This window comes from Platichthys flesus, chromosome 2 (assembly GCF_949316205.1).
Source record: "Platichthys flesus chromosome 2, fPlaFle2.1, whole genome shotgun sequence".
Classification (NCBI taxonomy): Eukaryota; Metazoa; Chordata; class Actinopteri; order Pleuronectiformes; family Pleuronectidae; genus Platichthys; species Platichthys flesus.
Genome location: NC_084946.1, coordinates 12,110,734 through 12,132,359, shown reverse-complemented (window position 1 = coordinate 12,132,359; position 21,626 = coordinate 12,110,734). Strand labels below are relative to the sequence as shown.

At 40.8% G+C, this 21,626-nt stretch overlaps 1 protein-coding gene across 2 annotated transcripts in view; it reads right to left on the bottom strand.

Annotated features, from left to right (window-relative positions):
* Positions 1-21,626, bottom strand: part of LOC133963505 (histone deacetylase 7-like) — a 40,204-nt gene that overhangs the window by 12,718 nt on the left and 5,860 nt on the right. Inside the window, exons 1-17 of one of the 2 annotated variants that reach the window (XM_062398260.1) lie at positions 20,035-20,340; positions 9,345-9,529; positions 8,994-9,081; positions 8,447-8,561; positions 7,622-7,686; positions 6,638-6,751; positions 6,287-6,384; positions 5,553-5,651; positions 4,931-5,084; positions 3,901-4,160; positions 3,399-3,641; positions 2,564-2,753; positions 2,308-2,441; positions 1,994-2,114; positions 1,851-1,900; positions 445-552; positions 178-233 (exon numbers count right to left, since the gene is read on the bottom strand). In XM_062398260.1, the coding sequence (XP_062254244.1) occupies positions 178-233; positions 445-552; positions 1,851-1,900; positions 1,994-2,114; positions 2,308-2,441; positions 2,564-2,753; positions 3,399-3,641; positions 3,901-4,160; positions 4,931-5,084; positions 5,553-5,651; positions 6,287-6,384; positions 6,638-6,751; positions 7,622-7,686; positions 8,447-8,561; positions 8,994-9,081; positions 9,345-9,476 (2,027 nt within the window). In that variant the 5' untranslated portion in view covers positions 9,477-9,529; positions 20,035-20,340. Of the gene's footprint in view, positions 1-177; positions 234-444; positions 553-1,850; positions 1,901-1,993; positions 2,115-2,307; positions 2,442-2,563; positions 2,754-3,398; positions 3,642-3,900; positions 4,161-4,930; positions 5,085-5,552; positions 5,652-6,286; positions 6,385-6,637; positions 6,752-7,621; positions 7,687-8,446; positions 8,562-8,993; positions 9,082-9,344; positions 9,530-20,034; positions 20,341-21,626 lie in introns of those variants that run through there. The other variant, XM_062398259.1, reaches the window with a different exon arrangement.

The window sequence follows — 21,626 nt, the reverse complement described above, 5'->3', positions numbered from 1 at the left end:
ACAAATCACACACATGTACACACACACGCACAAAATAAGACAGAGAGACATCGGCTCCCGCTCTCTCTCTCTTGCTTAGAAGTGTAGCTGATCTGTAATAAATCCTTTGAAACACTTTGCAGAGACCTCCTGGCTCCTGGTATGTGTGTGTGTGTGAGTGCCTGTTGTTGTACTTACTGAGGAGAGGACTTTGTTGCGTGGTGCCCAGGAGGCCTCACCACTGCAAAGCCATTCTGTGAGAGAAGAGCAAAACGTGATCAAGCTGCTTTCACAAATCAAACACATATTTAAGCTGTCGTAGTTACATTCAACATTATAGTCAATGGATTTAATATCCAGCGGAGCTAATGTAAGTGAGTTGATGTTGTTTAACCCACAACCTGTCACATAACACACTGAGAATACATGACAGTGATGATGAAGTGCTTGGTGACAAAAACACACCTTCAGCTCTCCCTGTGCCACTTTGAGTGCCAGGTCTGTGACACATCCTGCAGCAATGCGAGAAGCCGCTGATGTGTGAAGCTCGTTCCAGACTGTATCAACATCTACCTGTCAGGAAAAACCAAGAAGAAACACACAAGGTCAGCTGGAAATGACAGCCACTTTACTTTACAGACGTTTACCTACGATGCAGTTAACACGTACCGGCACTAGAACAGTCACACTCATCAAAACTGAACTTTCGGTACTGGTTGAACTCTGATGAACTGACAGTGTCACTGTTAAGCCTCAGGCAGCAAGTTTGCCCCATTTCATTTAGTTGAGCTGCTGGCCAATCCAATAAGCAGTCTACTATTGGCACTTCTGATAATTGACATTGATTCAAAATAATTTGCTGACCTGCCTTTAGTTTGCATTAATAAATTGCATGGGATCTTGTAGTGTGATGTATACAGTGTATTAGAAAATGTTGTGTATGACAGCGAACTTTAACTCCTCTGGATAATTAACTGCAGAGACACTTATTTTTTGCACCTATTTTTTTTCAGTGAAAACATTGGCAACATTGGAGTTCCTGTGTTGCTTTCTGCTTCAAAACGTGTATTTCTTGTGCTGTGTCGTGGTGGAACAATGAAATCAGAGGAATTTCTTTTATCACAGACTTTGCCATCTTGTTCCAATCACCCCTCTTCACCAGACCAGGCAAGAGCCGGAAATCCCAGAAGATCAGTCGTCTTATCAACTGACACCCAGCCCCCTTCTTCTTCTCCTACCTCCTCTCCTTCGGCTCCTCTCAACTTTCTCATGGGCTTTATTTTCTGTGTTTTGTCATATAAGTGGAGTAGATATCTTTCGTTGTTTTTATCCTCTTAATTGTTCCCTCTCTTAAAATCCACTGTTAAATACAGATTATTCCGCTACCTTCATGTTGTATCTTTTTCTCCTTCTGTAACAGCGTTCTCTGTTTGCCAAACCAATTCCCTCCAAATAAAATCCAGTTTCAGTGACACACACTCCAAAAAAACTGCATCTCTCTGTGAACCCTCTTTTACCCTTTCTCTTCCCCTCTTTCTCCCACAACTCACTTTGTGCAGCCTTTCATTTCAAACTGGGTCTTTAAGTTATCTTAGCCAAAAACAATAGCATTGGCAATTTGTAGTATTATTAGCTTAATTGCGTAATGATGCATAATTAGCCATGTAATGTTCGCTGTTCAGTAATGCAATTGGATAAGTAGAAAGATTCCCACATGACCTGTGTTTTTAACGTACGTGTGTATATGTGTATGTGTATGTGTGTGTGTGTGTGTGTGTGTGTGTGTGTGTGTGTGTTTGTGTGTGTGTGTGTGTGTTTGTGTGTGTGTGTGTGTGTGTGAGTGTGTGTGTGTGTGTGTGTGTGTCACTCACTCCAACTCCTCCACATGGTAACATCACAAATATCCGTTGAGATAGAATTCCTGCAGGAGACATTGTATGTCATGAATATTAATCATTTATTATTAATTCATTTATTGATTTTGTGGTGATTATCGTAGATTTGGGGATTTTACCAGCCAGTTTTCGGCTGTCCAGCTTGAGGCGGTTGAGAGGGTTGGTTCCGAACAGAAGTACATGTTTCTCTGAATGGACTGACTGCAGCTCTTCAAGAGTGGCCTTCCTACTGCGGATAGACTACAAACACACATTTTTTTGTTTGAAACCATTTCTACTGGGACACCTTGGCTGGTCCGTAAAATTTCAAAGGGCTGTTTGAGTGTTAAGGCTTGCTTTTAAGGTTAAGGATAGAATTTGTGGATTTAGTTATAATGGTTAAGGTTAAAGTGAGGGTAACAAAGACCACACAGACAGACTGTGCGCGCTTTACCTCACACTGGTTCCTGAGGCCTCTTTCATGCAGTCTGGACCAGATGCTCTGGACCCTTCCAGCATGCTCAGGGTGGCGGCTGTTGTCCCCACAGGTACACTGGTGCTTCTGCATCTGAGAGTCATAAACTAGACCTAGATACACACAAACACACACACACAAACTCTTGACCTTCTTTTCCTTCCTCGGTATTTCATAAATATAATGCAACAGCAGACAATGGCATTCATAGATTTTTCCCCCACAGTTTCCTCACCTGTGGTGAAACGTAGCTTGACTTCTGCAGCAGGGCTGGATAGTGACAGAGAAGGTATGGTGGCGGCTGGAGGAGGCAGGGAGGTGGAGGCCGGAGAGGACCGGGTCCGAACCAGAGGCTGGTGAGGCCATATTGGGGAAAGCAAACTCTGGGAGTCCAGATGGGAACCTTGTCTGAGGATCACCTGCCGCTGTGGTTCCCAGAGAACAGGAAACACAATTAACTGAAGCAGCACATGGCAAAGACTAAAATGAATAAATTCCACACACATTCCTAAATCCAATTCGTCTCTTCATTAAACTGCAACTACTCATTACTTAGTCAGTTTAATACTGCTCATCTAGAACAAGCAACTCATAAAGAAAATTCAGCTTTGCCAAACATGCTGCCAAAAATGGCCACAACAAAGTAACTCACGTTCACATTATATAGATGAAGCAACAGCGCCCTCTGGTGTCAAAAACAAGGAATTTCTGTACTATGAATTTTAAAGTATTTTTTCTCTGTAATTAGTTACATGATCAATGATTAATTCAAATTAAACTAAATTACAAAATATTAAAAACAGGTGATCATCTTACCCTAACAGATAAGTATTAGTAATAATGTGCAGGGTCTCATAATCCATGTATTATTGTTTTTCAGAACCACTCAGGTGTACAAAACATAGCCAGTGATGTTACTGAGGCCAAAGCTGAATTCATAAGAAATGTCATACTAATTCATTCATAGCAAGCCATGACATATGTCTTTGTCCACTTCCTTAGTAAGCAAGAAGAAAAATAAGACATTATTCTCACTCTGCTGAGATGCAGCACTGAGTTTAAATGAGTACCTGACTGAGTGGATGTGTGGGCTCGATCAGGCTCTCCCGTGACGAGGTTGTGGACTCTGTTCCACAAACAGAGTCTGTGCTTGTGGTGCTCTGTCTCCTGCGGTAATTGTCATCACACATAGATTCCTGTTCCGAGCACACAGAGCCTGGTCCCGAACCAGTTCCTGATCCGGTCTCCTCCAGGTCCATGTCCTCTGATGGGATCTGAGTCAGACGAGGCTTCTCCATGGACTGGCCCGTTGCCTGGCATTAAGTCAAAGTGTCACAGTTTTTGAAAAACTTAAAGTTATTAATATTCTATTTTGTGTCTAGCTCAAAATAAGAAATCTGATTACCATATTGAGTCAAATATTAAGTAAATATAAATCATAAATAAGGTTTTAAATAAATAATATCAACGTACAATCCAGGTAAAAGTCTCCAGATTATAATTTTCATATGACCTCTGTATTAGAAATAAGCAGTCTTTTATTTGCGTCCAGGCCTTGTATCCTCCTCTCACCTTGCTCAGGTTCAGGTGTGCATTCTGCTTGAACCTCTCCAGCCCACTCTTGTGGTACTGCTGAAGCAGCTGGTGCTGAGCATGTGGGTGCTGACTGGCATGCAGAGTAAAGGGTGAGTGGCTGTAGGGTGGCGGCTCTGAGCGGGTTCGCTCCACGGGCCTGTGCGACAGCAAGTTGACTTGGCCTTCGCTTCCTTCTCTTCTGGAGGGGGAAGGTGGGTGAGCGTGCTGCTGCAGAGGAATGGCACTCAAACCATGAACTGCAGAGAGAAGGAGAGAGGAACAGGTTTGTGACTAAAAATCAAGATTCGGCAGGCAGAGGGAGAGGAGGCAGAGGTAAGAAGCACAATGTAAATGGACAAAATAAACATGTCAAAAATAGGGGCAGGAGGATGAAGGAGGAAAGTAAAATGAAAGATAAATTATAATTCTAAGTTTAAGAAGAAGTGAGAGGGAAAATACTTAACAATTTAAGTAAATATTTTAGTTTTAATGGAGAACTAAGCGATGATAATATTGGTTGTGTTTACAGCATATTTCTGTATTATCATTTAAACTGCATTACTGTCAAATGCTGAGTAGAGGGCACCCTTGTGCAGTTTTGATAATGAAGCACAAGACAGAGGACTATACTGTTCCTACAATCTTCTTTTTCATTACAGACATTTAGACTTCTTTCAGCAGGAGTGTGGAGTATTACTGATTATTTTTTGTGCTTTGCCTGCTTAAAATGTTCATCTGTGTACTGTCAGTTCTATGATGAGTATCTATAATAATGGTCGACATACATTATTTTGTTCCTAAGAGAAAAGATGAAACCGCTAAATGTATATTTTCTTTAAATTTAAATATAAACGTATAAACCAACATGTTCATAGTTTATTATGATAATTTAAAGGATAAGCTGCATCATGTTTAGATTATCCAAAAATGCACCTATACATGTTTTCACTGGCATGTGTTTTTTATCAGTGCATAATGAAGTATTTAAGTTTCTGTTGTTCAACACATTTCCAGTTGCAAAACTCACAAGAGAGAAACTGGGAGTGCACCAGTCTAGTGTGTGGGTCCAGTATGAGAACAGGCTGCAGGTGTTGGGCCAAGGCTGCACCGTTTCCTTCCAGAGGCAAGTAGACTTGATGCATAGCAGACAATGCCAAGGGCTTGGCTACTTGTAGTTTAGCCTGGGGAGAGAGAACAAGACAAGAGTAAAAAGATGCGGAAAGATGACTGTAAGAAAACCTGGAGGGGATACACAGGGAATTCGATAAATAGGGGCATGCTGCGGCTTACATAACTAAGAAAAATGCAGAGTTAGTGCATAAGATGAGGGCTTAATGGTCTGTTTCTAACATGAGTCAGGGGACCTGTCAGTGACCACGTTCACAATGGGAGTTAAATATCACATGACTGATTCACACAAAGATCAAAAAGGAAGTGAAAGCCTAAAAACAGCACATTTATTTCTGTAAGTATCCAACTATGCAGGCACTATGTTACACATTGTCTCAGATACACATGCTTATAGCATGCATTCATCAATTTGTATATTTGATATATACATGTGTATGTGTGTGAGTTACTTTACTTTAATTATGCTTAAGTTGTTATGTAACATGAAACTCAACTACTTTGAAAGTATAATTGCTCACATGTGCAGGATGTCCAGCAGTGATGTTTGGCATGACAGCAGAGTTAGGAGATAAAGTGAAATGAGCCAATCTTCCATCCTTCAGCAGCAACCTCTGGGCCTACAAGACACGGAAAAGGTCAGTATACAAATTATCTGTACAGACAATCACATACAAATGGTTACGTTTATTTCAAATATAAAAACATCAAACATACAGTTATGTTATAAGGTCAAACTGACCTCTCTTCTGAGTATCTATACTGGTAGAATGGAATTGTATGTATCAACTGTCACATTTATTCCATAAAAAAGACACAAGTTAAAACTGATGAAACCACAAACATAATACAATGAGGGAAAATATACTACGTAACTTGTAAATTAAAATAGTTTAAATTAGATGGAAAGTGACAGGGTAACATTTATTTGTACGATACATATGACCTTCTTCCATATGACACTAATAACCATTACCGAACTGTAATTAACACAAAAGTAACAATCAGCCGATGGTTGTAAAGAAGTACTTCACCAAGAAAATCCAAGTAAGACCTGCGTCATCATACAGTAAGTAGGGTAAATACCAGAAAGGGTGCCTTGGAAAAAGTTGATGAATGAATCTATAATTGTAACAAGAATACATGCAGGTGGAACAATTCTGGCTTCATGTATTGTGTTGATGTGTGTTTAAGCAGAACACCACACCTTAGACTGTGCACTCATTATTTACTATTGTGGACTCTGAAGTCTCACCTCATGAGACAGTGGAAGGGCACCATTATCCGAATGGAGGCTGTCGTTGGGTGAGCTGCATCCTGAAGCTGGGGTGCTGCCGCTGCTGGGGGACGAGTCTGGTTGACAAAATGGAGAGACACTGGTATTCATAGCAGCCATTAACAGAGCAGGCGTGTATATACATCACAAAATGATGAGTATAACAAGTTGTTAGAGAAAATGAATCGAACAGCGTCGGTACAGTTTATGTTTAAATTACACTACTACACAAGTATATTGGGCTGAGAGTAACACATGAAACTGGCATATCAGGAAGTGGCTAAAACAGCATTGTCAATAAAACAGAAGAGCTAAATGTAGATCCCCCACCCAGAGTTTCTGTCCTGTGCTTGACAGCAGGAGGGGCACTGGTCTTTCTCTGCAGCGGGTTTGGCCTCATATTGATGAGCTTCTTTAACTTCCACTTCAGAGTGGGCTCGGAGACTGCACAAACAAAAACATACATCAATGAATACACGAAGAAGAGCATGCACACACAGACACAAACAGAACTTGATGATAGACGACATCATCTTGTACAGTACATCTGCAGGAATGCACCTGCTCGGGAGTGCACAATATTGATGCGCTCAATTCTCATAACAAAACCATGAAGAATCTGCAGCACAGCCAAATCAATCACATCAACCCCGGTCAACAGCATTAAGAGGTTTCATGTTGACTTTGGTCAGGCTCCAATAAGCTCAGACAGAGAGGCTGGCTCAGAGCAGATGAAAAGCAGCTATGTGTTGTCACTGAGCCAAAAAACAAAACACACACTGGAGGGTGTGTGAGTGTTTGCACACTGTCACCGAAGGGGTTCCAGGGCAATGCAAATAAATAATGGATTTTTGAATGGTTAGTGTACTCTAAGACATTAAACCACTCCCACTCTCATTCACATGCTGAAGGAGACCTGCTATGGACTCTCACGGAGTTCATTTTACACATATTTAGTTTAAGTTATGTAACCGCTTTGGTCTTTGTGCCTCGATGTCGCCGTTGTTTTCCACAACTGTTCGATTTCTCTCTGGCTCTGCAGACCTATTCCTTTATGAATTTGCTTTGTCTCCCAATTATCAACACTGTGCATGTTCGCTGCAGAGAAACAGTATGCTGAGACTCTAAAAAGTACCACACTGAGCAAAATATCCACTGAGATGTGCAGCCAGATGACTTTGACTCTCCCTCAAATTACACGGAGCATACCACAAGGAGAACAGACCTGGAATGGAAAATCACCGGTGACCTATACAACTTTAGCCTCAGTGTGAGAACCCGCATCACAGACTGTAAAAGCTAAAGGCATCTCACCTGTTCGGCGCAGGGGGAGGTCCTTACGCTGGTCGCAGGGCGTCGGCTCAGGCTTTGGAGACAGCCTAGGTAACCACAACAAGATTGGATAAACTGCTTCACTTACAAATTGGTAAGAGGAGATTTCATTTCATTATTAAGTATTCCATTCATTAAAATCAGAAAAGGAAGGGGCCAATTGAAAACAACTTTCACATTTGATCAATCCCTGAAACAACATTTGAATAAACATGAGGATTGTGGTTTTTATACCATGTACATTTGCTTATTACTCTGGCAAATAGCAACTGAATGGACCAATGCACCACACACACATAAAGAGAATTGACTGAGAAGGCGAGACTGCTGCTAAAGGAGGAACACCATCAACATTTAAATGTTGACAACTTTTTCACATCTGCGTTGTCTGTCCTGTCGGTAACCTCTGACTTAGAAACAGAAACACACTAACCCTGTTCTGACCCCAGTGAGAAACACAAACACACAACAGCATGTGTAGGCAGGCCAGTCTCCCAAACCTTATTTTTTTGTAAATAATTGTTTAGTTCTATTGTGATGGCTTTTCTTAGTATTGGGAATTTTTATAACCAAGAATTTGGTAAATTACTGAAGAAAATAAAAAGCAGATTCAACCATAAGTAAAAATAATCTGTTAGTAATAATTCTGTTAATTCTTAAACTTTTGCACAGTCACTTACAAACATAATTTAATTTTATCCCACATCCAAACAAGCCGAACATGCCATTATGAAATATCATGATACTGTGATACTCTGTGTTTGCCTCTGTTTGGTTTTAAAAAAAGGTTTATTTTGTGAGTCTCACTTGTATCCCAGTGTTGGGCTGGTGTGGTTGGGAGTAACCCTGTCATGGGTGGGTTGGCTCTTCATAATTATATGTTCCCGAAGTTTCTGCCTTACCAGAGGACTGGAAACAGCACCTGTCCGTCAACAAAATGAGTTCATCAGGAAAACAGACAATGATTTAGATCATATACAGCTATGCAATAGACGTGCCAACAGTAAGGATGATAATATATTACAGTTTTTCTTCACAATGTCCTTCGAGGAATCATATAGTGTCAATAAGCAGTCAGGAGACTGTAGAGGTCACTTCCCTCTGTGAGCTCTTAATCTCCTCTACATGGAAAAATACAAATAGAAATATGAGTTTCCTGAAACAAGTGTTTGCATGACTTTGGTTTGATATTCGTACACATTTCCTAGAATAGATCACAGAACTGGTGGAAATCCCCTTCTTTTTCATTGAAACACACTCTGTGACCTAAATGAAAAGCACTTGAAGAACCTTGCTGTTTTCAGGGAACCTACGACAACACGTACAATACAGAAGCGACGCATGAGGTACTCACTCTGCTCATTCTTATTCTTTCGTATCAGATGCTGTAGCTCCTCTCTTTTCTCCTCCTCCATCTCTCTTTGCCTCTGTTCAATGTTATACTGCAAAGAAAAATTTTACGAGACATTTAAACTAACCATTCTCGTCTACTTTAACTGTGCATGTAGGATTTTTCTTATCACAGTTACAGACTCAAACAAATGTGTGTTTATAGCTGAATATTTCCACAGGATTTGCATACTGGCTAAGCCTTGTCTTCACAAAGGAGAGATTTCTTAGCACCAGGAGTGCGTCACCAGTCATCAGATTTTTGTAAATCTCAATCTCAAACAACTGATGATACAGTAACAGAATGTTTCCACACCTGCAAATGCTGCTGTGAAAACTGGGAGCAGTGCTGAGCGGTTAGGGGTCCCAGGAAGAAGGGAGGGCGGGGGGTCAGCATGGCCGAATCTGGGCCTGGATGTAACAACCTCTGGGTCACCCTCAGGTCCATGGGCTGCTCCCCACAAATGGATAATGAAAGCTGGCTGCTGATGATCACATCCACTACAGAGAGACAGAGAGAAAGAGATATAAACATATTATTCTGTGACGGGTTGGTGACACTAAAACTTATTGGGTTAGGATCATATATGGGGTCAAACATCAGTTCGTTCCCAAGGAGTATCTGTGTCCTCATGGTGTACTTTTTTACACTGTTAAAATAAGGACATGAAGTTGCTTGGCTTCCTATGATTTTTAAGTGTAGTGAACAAAGAATATTTTGAAGCTTTGTAAACTTAGAAAAGTGTGCAGAGACTAGAGTCCTCTGCAGCGGCTGCAGGTTTAGGTTCTGACCCGGCCCTTTGCTGGGTGCCTTCGCAAATTCTCTCACCCCATATCACACTTGTGCTGTCCAACCAATTATGGTGAAATGCCAAGGCAGGCCGGGCAAGTTAAAACTTGTCCATAGAGCAACTTTGTAGGAGCTTTAATGAAGACTGGGGTCTACTGATCATTTCTGCAGGGGTTGGCCACATGATAAGACATCACTTGTATCTCATCAAGGGCGACTGTTTTGATTGGATACATATACGAAATTCTGGCATTGCAGTGATCACACTTTAGAGCGAATCATCCACTAACCAGAAGGTTGGTGGTTCAATCCCCCTTTCCTCCTGTCTGCATGTCCTTGGGCAAGACACTGAACCCTGAACTGGCCCTGATGATTTTGTCTGAATGTGAATGATATGTGATAGACACATAGCTGCTTATAGAAACCCTGTATGAATTGGTAAATGTGACTTATAATGTAAGGTGCTTTGAGTGTTCAAGGCTAGAATGATGCTATGATACTTGTTAATTGTAGATAGATTATAATCCCGGACTACTATACTATTTCCTGGTGAGCAGTGACATAAGAAGTCTCAGTATTGAGAAGTTTTTAAGGTTATGAAGATACATGATCAAATCAAAACATTATCAATTGGCACAACTGCTGGTGATTTCCTTCAAAAAAGCAATTAAAAAAAAATCCATGTGGTCTTCCACAGATGATATTTAGGGTCCTATATGCTTTCCGTAATGTATTCAGCATCAAAAGCAGTGCAAGTATCCTTAACGCAAATATTTTGTTCGGTCTAAAACACAAAAAGTTGGAAGATAGTTTTCACAGCTATTCAAAAAAGAATTCCATGAACAATTGATGCATATTTTACTGTTTGTGCTTGACATAAACACGCTCAAGGGTGCACTCAGGTTTTTGGGAATAAGTGTATGTCCAGATGTGTACTTTTACTTGAACTCTGCACGTTCACAAGTCATATTTCATTTTATTCAAGTCTTCCTGCATAAAGTGAACTGGCCATTGTCCAACACTGCATTCACAAGAGCAAAGGAGGCGTGTTTGTGTGTGTTTGGGCTGCAGGGCCACAAAAGAAAGAAAGAATGAAGGAGCCAGGATGGTGAGCAGGATTTGAACAGTGTGTGGTCAAAGCATTTGGGTCAGGTACATTAATCTGTCATCTCCCCTCCAGGTTTGACTAAAATGAAAGAAATAAAAAAGTTAAATTTAGATCAAGTGAGACAATTGAAGCAAGCCTCAGTGTCCTAACTTAAGACAGATGTCTTTTTATGGGAGCATGGGAGTGAGAAAAGGTTCCACTTAGGCGATCCAAAGGCCACTGCAAATACAGTATGTTAGAGCTACTATGCTTTTCACCATGACTGATTTTACTACGGCATGAAAGCCACAATATGGACCTGCCTCCATGACCTATAAATCATGGAACAGAGAGGAAGGCTATGGCGCTAACTGGTACTGAGAAAACCTCTACTTTTGTGATACATCATATCAACAAGACAAAAAACATATGGAAGTGCACAGATGACTCGATACCTGAAACCAATAAAAGGGGTGAGGAATGTTTCGGCACTGATACAAAAGAGCGGGCCGATGGAGTATGGAAGGAGACACCTTGCTGCCTCTGGGGTAGATGGACAGTGGGAGGGAGGGAAGGATGTGGAAATTTACTGAACTCTCACGCCCGAATGACTGCAACCCAGAATATTGCCCAGCCTTATTAATATAATTCCTCTAAGTGGAAATGTCTTTACTGTATGGGAGTAACTAGCTTGAATAGCTGCCAAAACAAGTGAGTAATTGTGATTAAAGTATGCATGATACTGTGAAGAGAGAGATGCTGCAAATCCAAATGCAAAAAAAGACACAGGCCAGTCAAGAAGATGGTGTTGGTACAGTTAAACACACAGTGTCTGCTAGAACAGCAACTCCTGCAAAAATGCAACACTGCAACTTTAAGCGCCACAAAACATACCAACACAAACAGGTGTCAGCCGAGTGCCTCTAGTATTCCCTAACCATCTGAGCCAGACAGTCAAACAGACCCAGGCCGCGTTAATCAGCCACTCATTCCCGACAGCAGCACTGACTCAGACAGAAGTAATGTCTGCGAAAGCATTACAGGTTGACAGAATTCCTCAGAAGAAGAAAACACTCCCACGCTCTCATTACTGCGGGTCAAGTGTGACGTGCACACAGTAGAACTGGAGCAGAGTTAACAAGAAGCGGAATCATTTACAGTAACAAGATAATATTGTACAGTTTAAGCCAAGTGGTTTCAGTTCTGTTGCACTCACTGATCGAGAGTTCATAGTAACAACACTATCTGCTCTGTGGGAACAGCCTTGTGTTTTTATGGTTTTATGTGTGAGACAGAGAAAAAATTTAGATATTTTGTGCAAGAACTGAAAGTTTGATGCATCATTATTTGGACAGCTTGGGGAAACACGTGGATGAGTACTGTCTTGTTTAAGTTATGCATTTGTTTTACACCCTTCTTGCCCCGAAGAGTTCTAGGGATCCTACCCTGCCAGCTGACTGGAGGAAGCCAAGACTCATCAGGCAACACTTAATGTCAGGGAGACTTTCAGCTGCTTTAAGTGTCTCTCACTGTGTGTCGCTGGTGAAGTTGACAGGGCCTGTTTCTGTCAGCCTTTTACTTCACAACAAAAGTGAAAAACAGGAAGTGCCACATTCAGCAGAATGGTATGCATTACCAGAAGAATGTTTGTGTGTTTTAAAAGGAAATCAGACAGTCGATGGGGGAGGGAGGTGGTGACTCGAATAGTATGGGTTACATTCTCTCAAACACATACAGACAAAAGTGATTACCAAACAAGTCCGCTCTCCTGACAGAAAGGAAATGATCAGGAAGTCAGGCGTGCTGAAACACCTGCAGTGTATTTTTACTGTGAAAATCCGGCCGCAGCAATCATTGGGTCGCTAAATGTCCTCCCAGAGACGCACTCTAAACTGACATGGACATATTCTTTCTACAAGTTTAGAGAAGGACACTTTTACCAATGACAGTGAGTCATAAAACACTGTATGACTGGACACAAAACCAGCTCAGTCACCCTCTGTCACAAGCCCTAAAGCATTTCAAATAGGTGTTGATTACTTATTTCAAGGAGCTCAAAACAAGAGAACATTCACAGTACGAACATCAACACTATATTACAAATGAGTAGCTCTATAAGATAACATCGTAACATTTAAAGAAATGTATAGATAAGATCTGTGTGCATGATTCTCTGTCTCTCGTTTTCACATTGTGGTGCTAAAAATAGGCAGGAGACGAACTTCTGGTTTCTGTAATAGCATATTTGTTTCACAACCATCCTCCCCTTCTGTGGGCCTTCTGCAGTAACACACTGAAGCCCTGACACACACACACACACACACAGAAACAGTTACTTCCCGTTTCTAAAGTTAGCCTGCACCATAACATCCTCTTGGTTCATTTAGGCAAGCAGAAGCTTCTATTTTGGTTCAATGGCGGTTCATTTCTTCAGCTTGAGAGTGTTACAGACGTCCTTCAGCAGTATTTATATCAACATAGTGGTACTTAAACATGCTTTGTTTATTGTTGGACTACACATTTGTACTGAGTGGACTTACATCTGAAAATCACACATCAGGTTAAATGAAAGTTACTATTAACGAAGGCAGTAGGCTGAAGGTTTAAGTCTGATTTGATGAGCAACACAGCACAGAGAGCTGACAAAGTGTCATCTGAAATATAGACACATATTTGTAATACTGTTTCCAGTAAAATATCAAGCATGTAAACTTGTGCTGACTGTAAATTCATTATGTTTACACGTTCCGGTGCACAGAAACTGTTTTCCACCATACTGGCCACCTCCAAAACCACCGCCCGCCACCTATTCCTCTGTGATTCTCTCCATCCCTACGTTTTAAGGAATCCACAGCTGTTGGGGACATTCTGTCCCTCTGCTTCCGAGCAGCTGGAGTATCAATCTCTGCGTGAATGTGTACATCCATGTGTGTGTGTGCTCGTGTATGTGTCAATCCTAAACACGCCAAGATATTAATAGCTGGCAGTTGTTTCGTTTGAGTGTACATAACAGGTCTTTGTGTTTGCATAAGTAGGATCTGCTTGTGCGACAGTTGAGGGGTGAGTGTGCACATGTATCAGTGCATCAGTGCTCGCGTGTGTCCGTGCTAGTGTATTAATAGTTTCCATTTGTTTTTTTTTACAAGGATCACTGTGGCTCTTTGTACTAGTTTAAGTGTACGTATCCAAGGCAGGTTATTTTTAGTGTCACCTGTCAATAAACACTTGTGTTATTATGTGTAGTCAAGTGCACAAATGTGCAAGGACAGTTTGTACATTGCAGTTTCACGACATAGTAATACCATCATGTCACATGTTTTTGGGAGTATGTGGCATTTGTGTGTGTTAGTGTGTGTGTGTGTGTGTGTGCACTTGTGAATGTATTAATAGTGTTACCAATTGCCAAATCATGATTCTTTATGCGAAAGGTGTGTCTGTGTAGCTGTCAATAACTTCAGCTTTGTATATTAAGATATTGAATGGTATTGATTTACTGGAGTACTGGCATTCAAACCAATCAACCTCAACATTAAAACCATTTGCTCGTGTTAATGCTTTGTAGATAATATACGATTTTTTTACATATTTTCTGACTCTCATTTGTTCTGATTCATGTTTATAATTTTTGTGAAGACTGCTTTATAAAATGTACTGTTGTATTTAATAGCATCCGTGTTAATAAAACTAAACTGACAACCATAACAACACACATATTATATATATTTATTATTTGTGTGTATATATATTATATGTTTCATCAGAGTTACAACTTACAGTTAATTCAGTGTTAGCCATTATTTACCCAGAGTAAATTTTGTTCTGCCATAGTTTCATAATGAACCCAAACATAGCATCAAAGATTTCTAAGTTAGTGGTTTGCTCTGCAGCTCAATCGTAGTGCAGCTCCCTCTTTTACCAGGCTGTGAATCTACTTCCCTCTCTCTCTCTCTCTCACACACACAAACACATTGACAGTGGAAATATCCATCACAGTCTGATGGGCCAGTAAGAGCATTGGTTGCCTAAGCTTTTGTCATCTTTGGCAGGCAGATGGAGCTTGGCATAACAAGAAGCCAAGTAGCCTACCTGTTTTGCTAGGTGAGTTTGAGAGAATACTGCATGTGTTCATTGGCCAATCACAACATTTGACCTGAGCTGAGCTGCAGAATTCATAATTCACTGTGGGAATCAAAGCATTTTCAAATTTGTTAGTCAGCAGGTTGTTTTAGTTGATTCATTGTTTTGTAACCCATTTCCCATTTGATGTCAGAAACATGTTGACCACAGTTTCCCTGAGAGAATCCTTTTGTTCATCAAGACAACAGCTCAAAAGTTAACGTTATACGGTTTCTGATGATACAACTATGGAGCGCAGATGGAGCCATGAGTATGGCTGGTATTTTCACTTGAAAAAATTATCGATACAACAATTTTATTATCAAGATAATTGCCAGACAGTTTTCAGTTGATCAACTAAATGATCATTCAGCCAATTGTTTCCGATCTAAAAGCAAATATGGCTAATCTATCATTATTAGACAGTTACCATTTGTTTTTCAGTTAAACTGAGTATGGAATGCAGCACAGCTCAATTCATATTCCCTCGAGGCTTATTGTGCCACAACATATTATTAATACATTCCTCTAGTTGACTGTCAGCAGGATAATGGCACAAGCACTGTTGTGTCGTCTTTTCTCTTTTCCTCTCACAGTCATAAGTGCTATTTTGTACTGTCCCTGTCACTCTCTTCAACTCAAAGGTCAGGGGTCACATAGTTATAAGACTTCTCTTGATCTCGTGTCCCAGAGGCAGCGGATTAAAAAGGTGAGGGGTCGCCAGCTCACTGTAGAGTTGTGTGTATATGAGTGTCACAAACTAGCATGCTCTTCTGCAGTGTGATTCTCCTGCTTGATTTCTCACAGCCAGTACAGACCGACTATTGTTGAAGTTGTTTCATTATTTCTCCTTTGGGTTCGGAAGGGTCATCTTTATTGGGAGGGGGAAAACATAGCAGAATTTGGCCCACGGTGCGGTCATACGCTTGGCATGAGACAGAAACGTTGAGTTGCCTGAGAACATACACATTTAGTGTAGGGATGACCATAATGCCTAAGGGCTTCAAAGCTTATAGTGTTGCTATGGCAATGAATGCGGAAATCACTATTGGAAAAATGAATCGTAATCATGCAAAATACAAAATTCCCATAAAATTATTATTATACACTTTATTTTTCTTGGGAGAGAAAACCCAATTCTCACAGATTTACTAGGCATCAACATGTTTTCCATGACAAAAAAAATGCATTATTCTATAACTTGGAACCACAAGGAATTAAAGAGAGAGGGGATATTTTACTAAAATTTACAACTAATGGATGACAATGTTGATTTCAACAAACTCACAACAAAGTGAGTCCTCTGGCTTAAACCTGCCATTCTCTCTAGGGATAAAGAGAGTCCAATATGAATGAATGTAAGTTGCGGCTGAGAGGTAAAAGGTAACACTACATTATGTAACAGAGTACAATTGTACTACTACACACCCTCCTTCACACATTCCTCACAGAAATGTTCATCATCGGCCGAAACCACAATTATGCAAATAAATACATGATCTACTTGATGGGATGGGAACACTAGCTGACTTCAAAAGAAGAAAAAAAAACAGCTGCTGATGAAGTGAGTACGAACTGATTGAGGTCAGTGGTGTGTACACATCATCTCAATCCACAGACATTCACCTCTCTGATCATCTGTGATCCTGACAATTACCAGACGTTACCTGAGGAAATGTGGCCTTTTCCCCCTCCTGGCATTTGACTGAGAGAACAGGTTCTCATGCCCACTTCCTAATATAACTCCCCCATGTGTCTGCAGTATCACAGTCTGTTATTACACACTGGGTTAGAAGGCTATGTACACAGAAGGGCCTCTTTGTTTCAGATACACCCTGCAGTCAGTGAGAATAAGGTTACCATCTTCTTGCACTCGTCTGCTTTTACTGCTGGTTTTGATAAAGTTACTGTCTTTGTTAGGACTTTGTTGATTTCCCTAATATTTTCCATCATATCTGCAGTCTCTCTCACAAAAAAAAAACCCACAATTGCATGACACACAAGCAGAGTGTATCAGCAGTCAGCTGAGCTGATCTTAAATCAGGAACAGGAAATATGATCTGGAGCTCTGGCCGGTCCAGAACACTGTTCTTATTGTCAGTGCAGTGGCTCACACTGGCAAAACACTGGGCACTTTTAAAGGTTATCTGCCGTGGGAAAAGGTCGATATCAACTTTCATAAGTACCATTCCACCCAAAATGGATACTTGATAATGGGCTAATCACTATGACTTAGGCTCTGTTGTGCTTTCTTCTATAAATGTAAAGGCCCATTAAAGGCGCCACTAAAAAAAGAACTGCAACCGATAGTCCATCATGTTTTCTCAACTGGGGTTGAAATATTGGTAAAAATACTGCTCAAATACAGAAACCAATTTAGAAACTATTTTGAGTATCAATTCATTGTTTAGCGCTTCAGGGTTTTTCAAGCAACAATACTCATCATCACTTCCTTTGCTTTTATTTTTTAATTTATGTGATAATATTTGACACTTTTTGGATTCTGGCATATGTTGTTGGTGAATCAAGACATCAGAGGATATCTGAAGACTTGAACAGGCATTTTTCACTATTTAAGACATTTTAAAAGTACATTCAATACTTTCTTTAAGCATACACTTCAAGACATCTCACAATAAAACACAAAAACCACTGTGACACCTCTCCATTTGCTTCTCTGCAGGATGTACAAAACTAAATAGAGAGCATAAGTCCAAAAGGTCGTTTTTTACATAAAAAAAAAATTAGATTTATATTAGATGCCAAACAATTAAAGTATGTAAAGTAAAGTCCTGCTTTCCTTCACTTGAAGAGCAACTCAAGAGCAACTCAGAACAGCACAGGCTGAAAGCAACCACATCACAACTCCGGCAAAACAAAATTTACTTGAATCTAATAAGGCCAGAGTGTTACTCCCGGCTGATGTCGGCTGTAACACAAAACAGCTGACTGTAGCTGACATAAGATATGTGTTGTGCACAAGAATGTAGAAAAACTTCACAGATGGACACAAACCAGAACCTCAACATCTCCTGTTAAAGTGAGAAACATTTGCTTTTTCCTCTGAGATGATGGTGGTCAACTTTCACTTTGAATCTCCAGACATGTATGAGGCCTGTTCAGAGTTGATAAGTGTGACAAAGCCAAACCCACGGGCCGTCACAACTCACTGAGAAAATGGGCCTTTGTAATCAACAGTTTGTGTAAGACGACACTACTGATCGTGCAGCAGACTTTTGTAAACACACGCACACACACATACATACATGCCTGGATGCAGCCTGCACAGACAGTCATGCATGCATACAGGTCGACATTCCAAGCTATCTGAGATGACAAGATGAAAAAGTGCAGGAGCGACGGAGAGAGAGAGGGAGAGAGGGGGAGAGAGAGGGAGGGAGAGAGAGAGAGAGAGAGAGAGAGAGAGAGAGAGAGAGAGAGAGAAAGAAGCGTCAGTAGTTGGTGTTGATTCCTCTGGCATGGCCCACATGAAACGACTGTAACCATACCCTCACAACAGAACCGAGGCTATGACCTAATCCAGATCAGAGAGGGAACCTGGACACATGAGAACATTATTCCACGCATGGCTGCAGTGTGCGTTTGTGTACAATCTGTGTGCATGTTTCCGTTTTCTAGGGACTGGGTGGGATCGAACTAATTTTTACAACTTCTGTCATAATACAGCTGCCCATCCCACGGCCCATCAAACAAGCAAGCACTTGTTGCCCCGTAATGAATGAGTCAAACTTTTCAATGACGTTATGGGCACGAATCACATCCAGTAGGAAACTCTACACTCACAATGGAGCCTTAATGGTATAATTACACAATTATTTGCTCCATTAATCACCTTCAAATATACCTGTTTGCTGTCAGATTAGGGTCATTACCAGTGCACCTACAGTCACACAGTCAATTACTTCAGAAGAGGAAATGAGGTGTGTGCGCTGTCTCATGTTGCTGCACCTCATGACATGTTCATTCACTCGGATTTTGAAAACGATTACGCCAAAATTGTATGTCAGTGCTGCTATTTCTGTCAATGGGAGGAGAACACATCAGGCCGCAGCTGAACAGGTGGTCAGCCAGGTGGTCTCATACGCCTGCTGAGCTTCAACACAAGCCAGAGGATGGACAACAAGGAGAATCTAAATCATTACCAGACAGGAGTGTACAGGAGTGTTTATTCTATACAGAAGACTAATTATGATCTGAGAGGTATGTGTAAGTTTACAGTGCAAAGAAGCCAAAACAGGGATTAAAAGGACATGTGTCTCTATTGTTCAGGTGAAATTGAGGAACACAAAAGGTCAATATGAACTTAAGGAATCTGTCATTCTGGTTTAAAAGACTTATTTAGGAAATCCCAAAATGTTGGAGAGTTACAAGTGTGTCTAATTTGTTTATCATTTTCTGGATGTTAGCTTTATTTGAATGATTTAAATGGAGGTGAGCTTAATTTCAACGGTTTTAATGGAGGTTAGCTTTATTTTCAACAATTTTAATGGAGTTTAGCTTAATTTGAATAGTTTCATTTGAGGGTTAGCTTAATCTCAACAATTTCAATGGAGGTTAGCTTTATTTTAATGATTTTAATTGAGGTTAGCTTTATTTGAATAGTTTTATTTGAGGTTAGCTTAAGCTCAACAATTTGAATGGAGGTTAGCTTCATTTGAATGATTTTAATGGAGGTTAGCTTTATTTGAATTTGTGTTGTTTACTGAGTGGCTTGAATATGGACAGGAGTAAAAAGTCCTTAGCATTTTCAGTCAATTTATAATGTAAAGACTGTTAAGACTTTGTCTCCACTGACTTCATTGTTTATATTTTCGGCACAATATGTGATGACTGAATAAGAAACAGATAAAGGCGACTTCCTCGCCGCGATAAGACACAGTGCACACACATGTAACAGAACAAGTTGTTTTTGAATAAAGTTTTTGACAGCAGCTGAAGCGTTAGCTCGCTAATTCCCTTCTCGGTGCCGGTTAGCAGATAAACGTCGCCTACCTGGAGGAGGTGAAGTTCAGAAGCGACGCAGTTCCAGGTTGAAGCGGCGGCAGCGGGACTGACAGAGGGTTTACCAGCAGAGACACGGGGTCAGGGTGAGGAGAGGGCGGATAGCAGGTCTCCGGTCTGTCCCGCGCATCGTGGAGTCCTCCACTTTTGTCCTCGGTTTGGTTCCTGTCCTCAGCACGCGCCGCTGTCACACAGAGCTCTGTGTAAACATGGAGGCTCGCGCGCTGAAACGCTGTGCGAGTTAATTATGTAAGAAAAAGCCTCTCCTCCTCTATGTGGGTGTGTGTGAGAATGTGTGTGTGTGTGTTTGTGTGTGTGTGTGTCTGTGCATGTGCGCGTGAGTGGGTGTGAAACTACAGACAAAACCTGCCGCGAGTGTCACTGTCATCCGCGTGTTGTGTGAGCTGCTGGTGTGAGGGCTCCATCTGCTGAACCCTGCTGGGTAGAGTGTGTGTGTGTGTGTGTGTGTGTGTGTGTGTGTGTGTGTGGGTGTGATATTGTTCGTGTTATGGGGATCTAACATGTCATTCTGTTATTAACTTGTCATACCTATGGGGTCTTATGTTTGGTCCCCGTAACATAGATCATATCATGTGAGATAGTGTGATTCAATTTGATTTACTCTGAAGAAGACATCCTCACTATCTGACCCACTTTGAATGGACTATTTGAGAGTTAAGACCTGGTTTTAGGGATAGGGTTGGGCATTAAGTCTTGATAGGGTTAGGTTAGGGTTTGGTGTGCGTGGTTGTGATTGCTTTGCTTAGGCATTTAGTTTTGATAGATTTAAAGGGTTAGTGTAAGGGTTAAGGTTAGATGGGGGGGGGGGGGGGCTTTTAATGTATTGGAATTATATTTAAGTGGTATAGGGGATGCTTAAAGTTAGGATAAGGTTTCTAGAGAATGAATTATGCCAATGAGTGTCCTCACAAAGGCAGAAATACAACAGGGTTAGGGAACTGTGTGTGTGAGTGTGTGTGTGTGTGTGAGAGACTCATGGGGATGGGGCTAAACATAATTTCTGAGCTCTCGGTTAAGGTGGTAAGATGTTACTTGTGATTCGGTTAAGGTTAGGGTTAGGTAGGAATTGATCATGGTTGTGATTCGGGTTAATGTGTTAGTTTGGTTGTCCACAAGGAACAGAAGTCAAAGCAAAGTCCTAATAAGGATAGACTCACAAACCTGTGTGCGCGAGTGCATGTGCCATATTTCATTAAAAATCTTCACTAGGGCCAACCTAACATGCATTTTGTTTTACTTTAGGGACCTGAATGAAAAAGTAATCATACACACTCTTAAAACTGTGCTACATGATTTTAATTCAAAGATATTGACACATTCAGTTGTATGTTGCATACAACCATGAGGGTACCAACCCAGAACAACAAGAATCAAGAAAGAACAATTTCTTCAATAAAACTAAACTACAAAGTGCTATAAGTAAGTGCCATTTAAGAAGTACTAAACTATTAGTTTTAAAATTGTATTCAAGGTATAGTCGGATGAGGGGGGAAGATATGCAGACACGTGCACACAAATGCAAATTTGCAAAAGCAGATATACACCAACAGAAAGTTTATCTG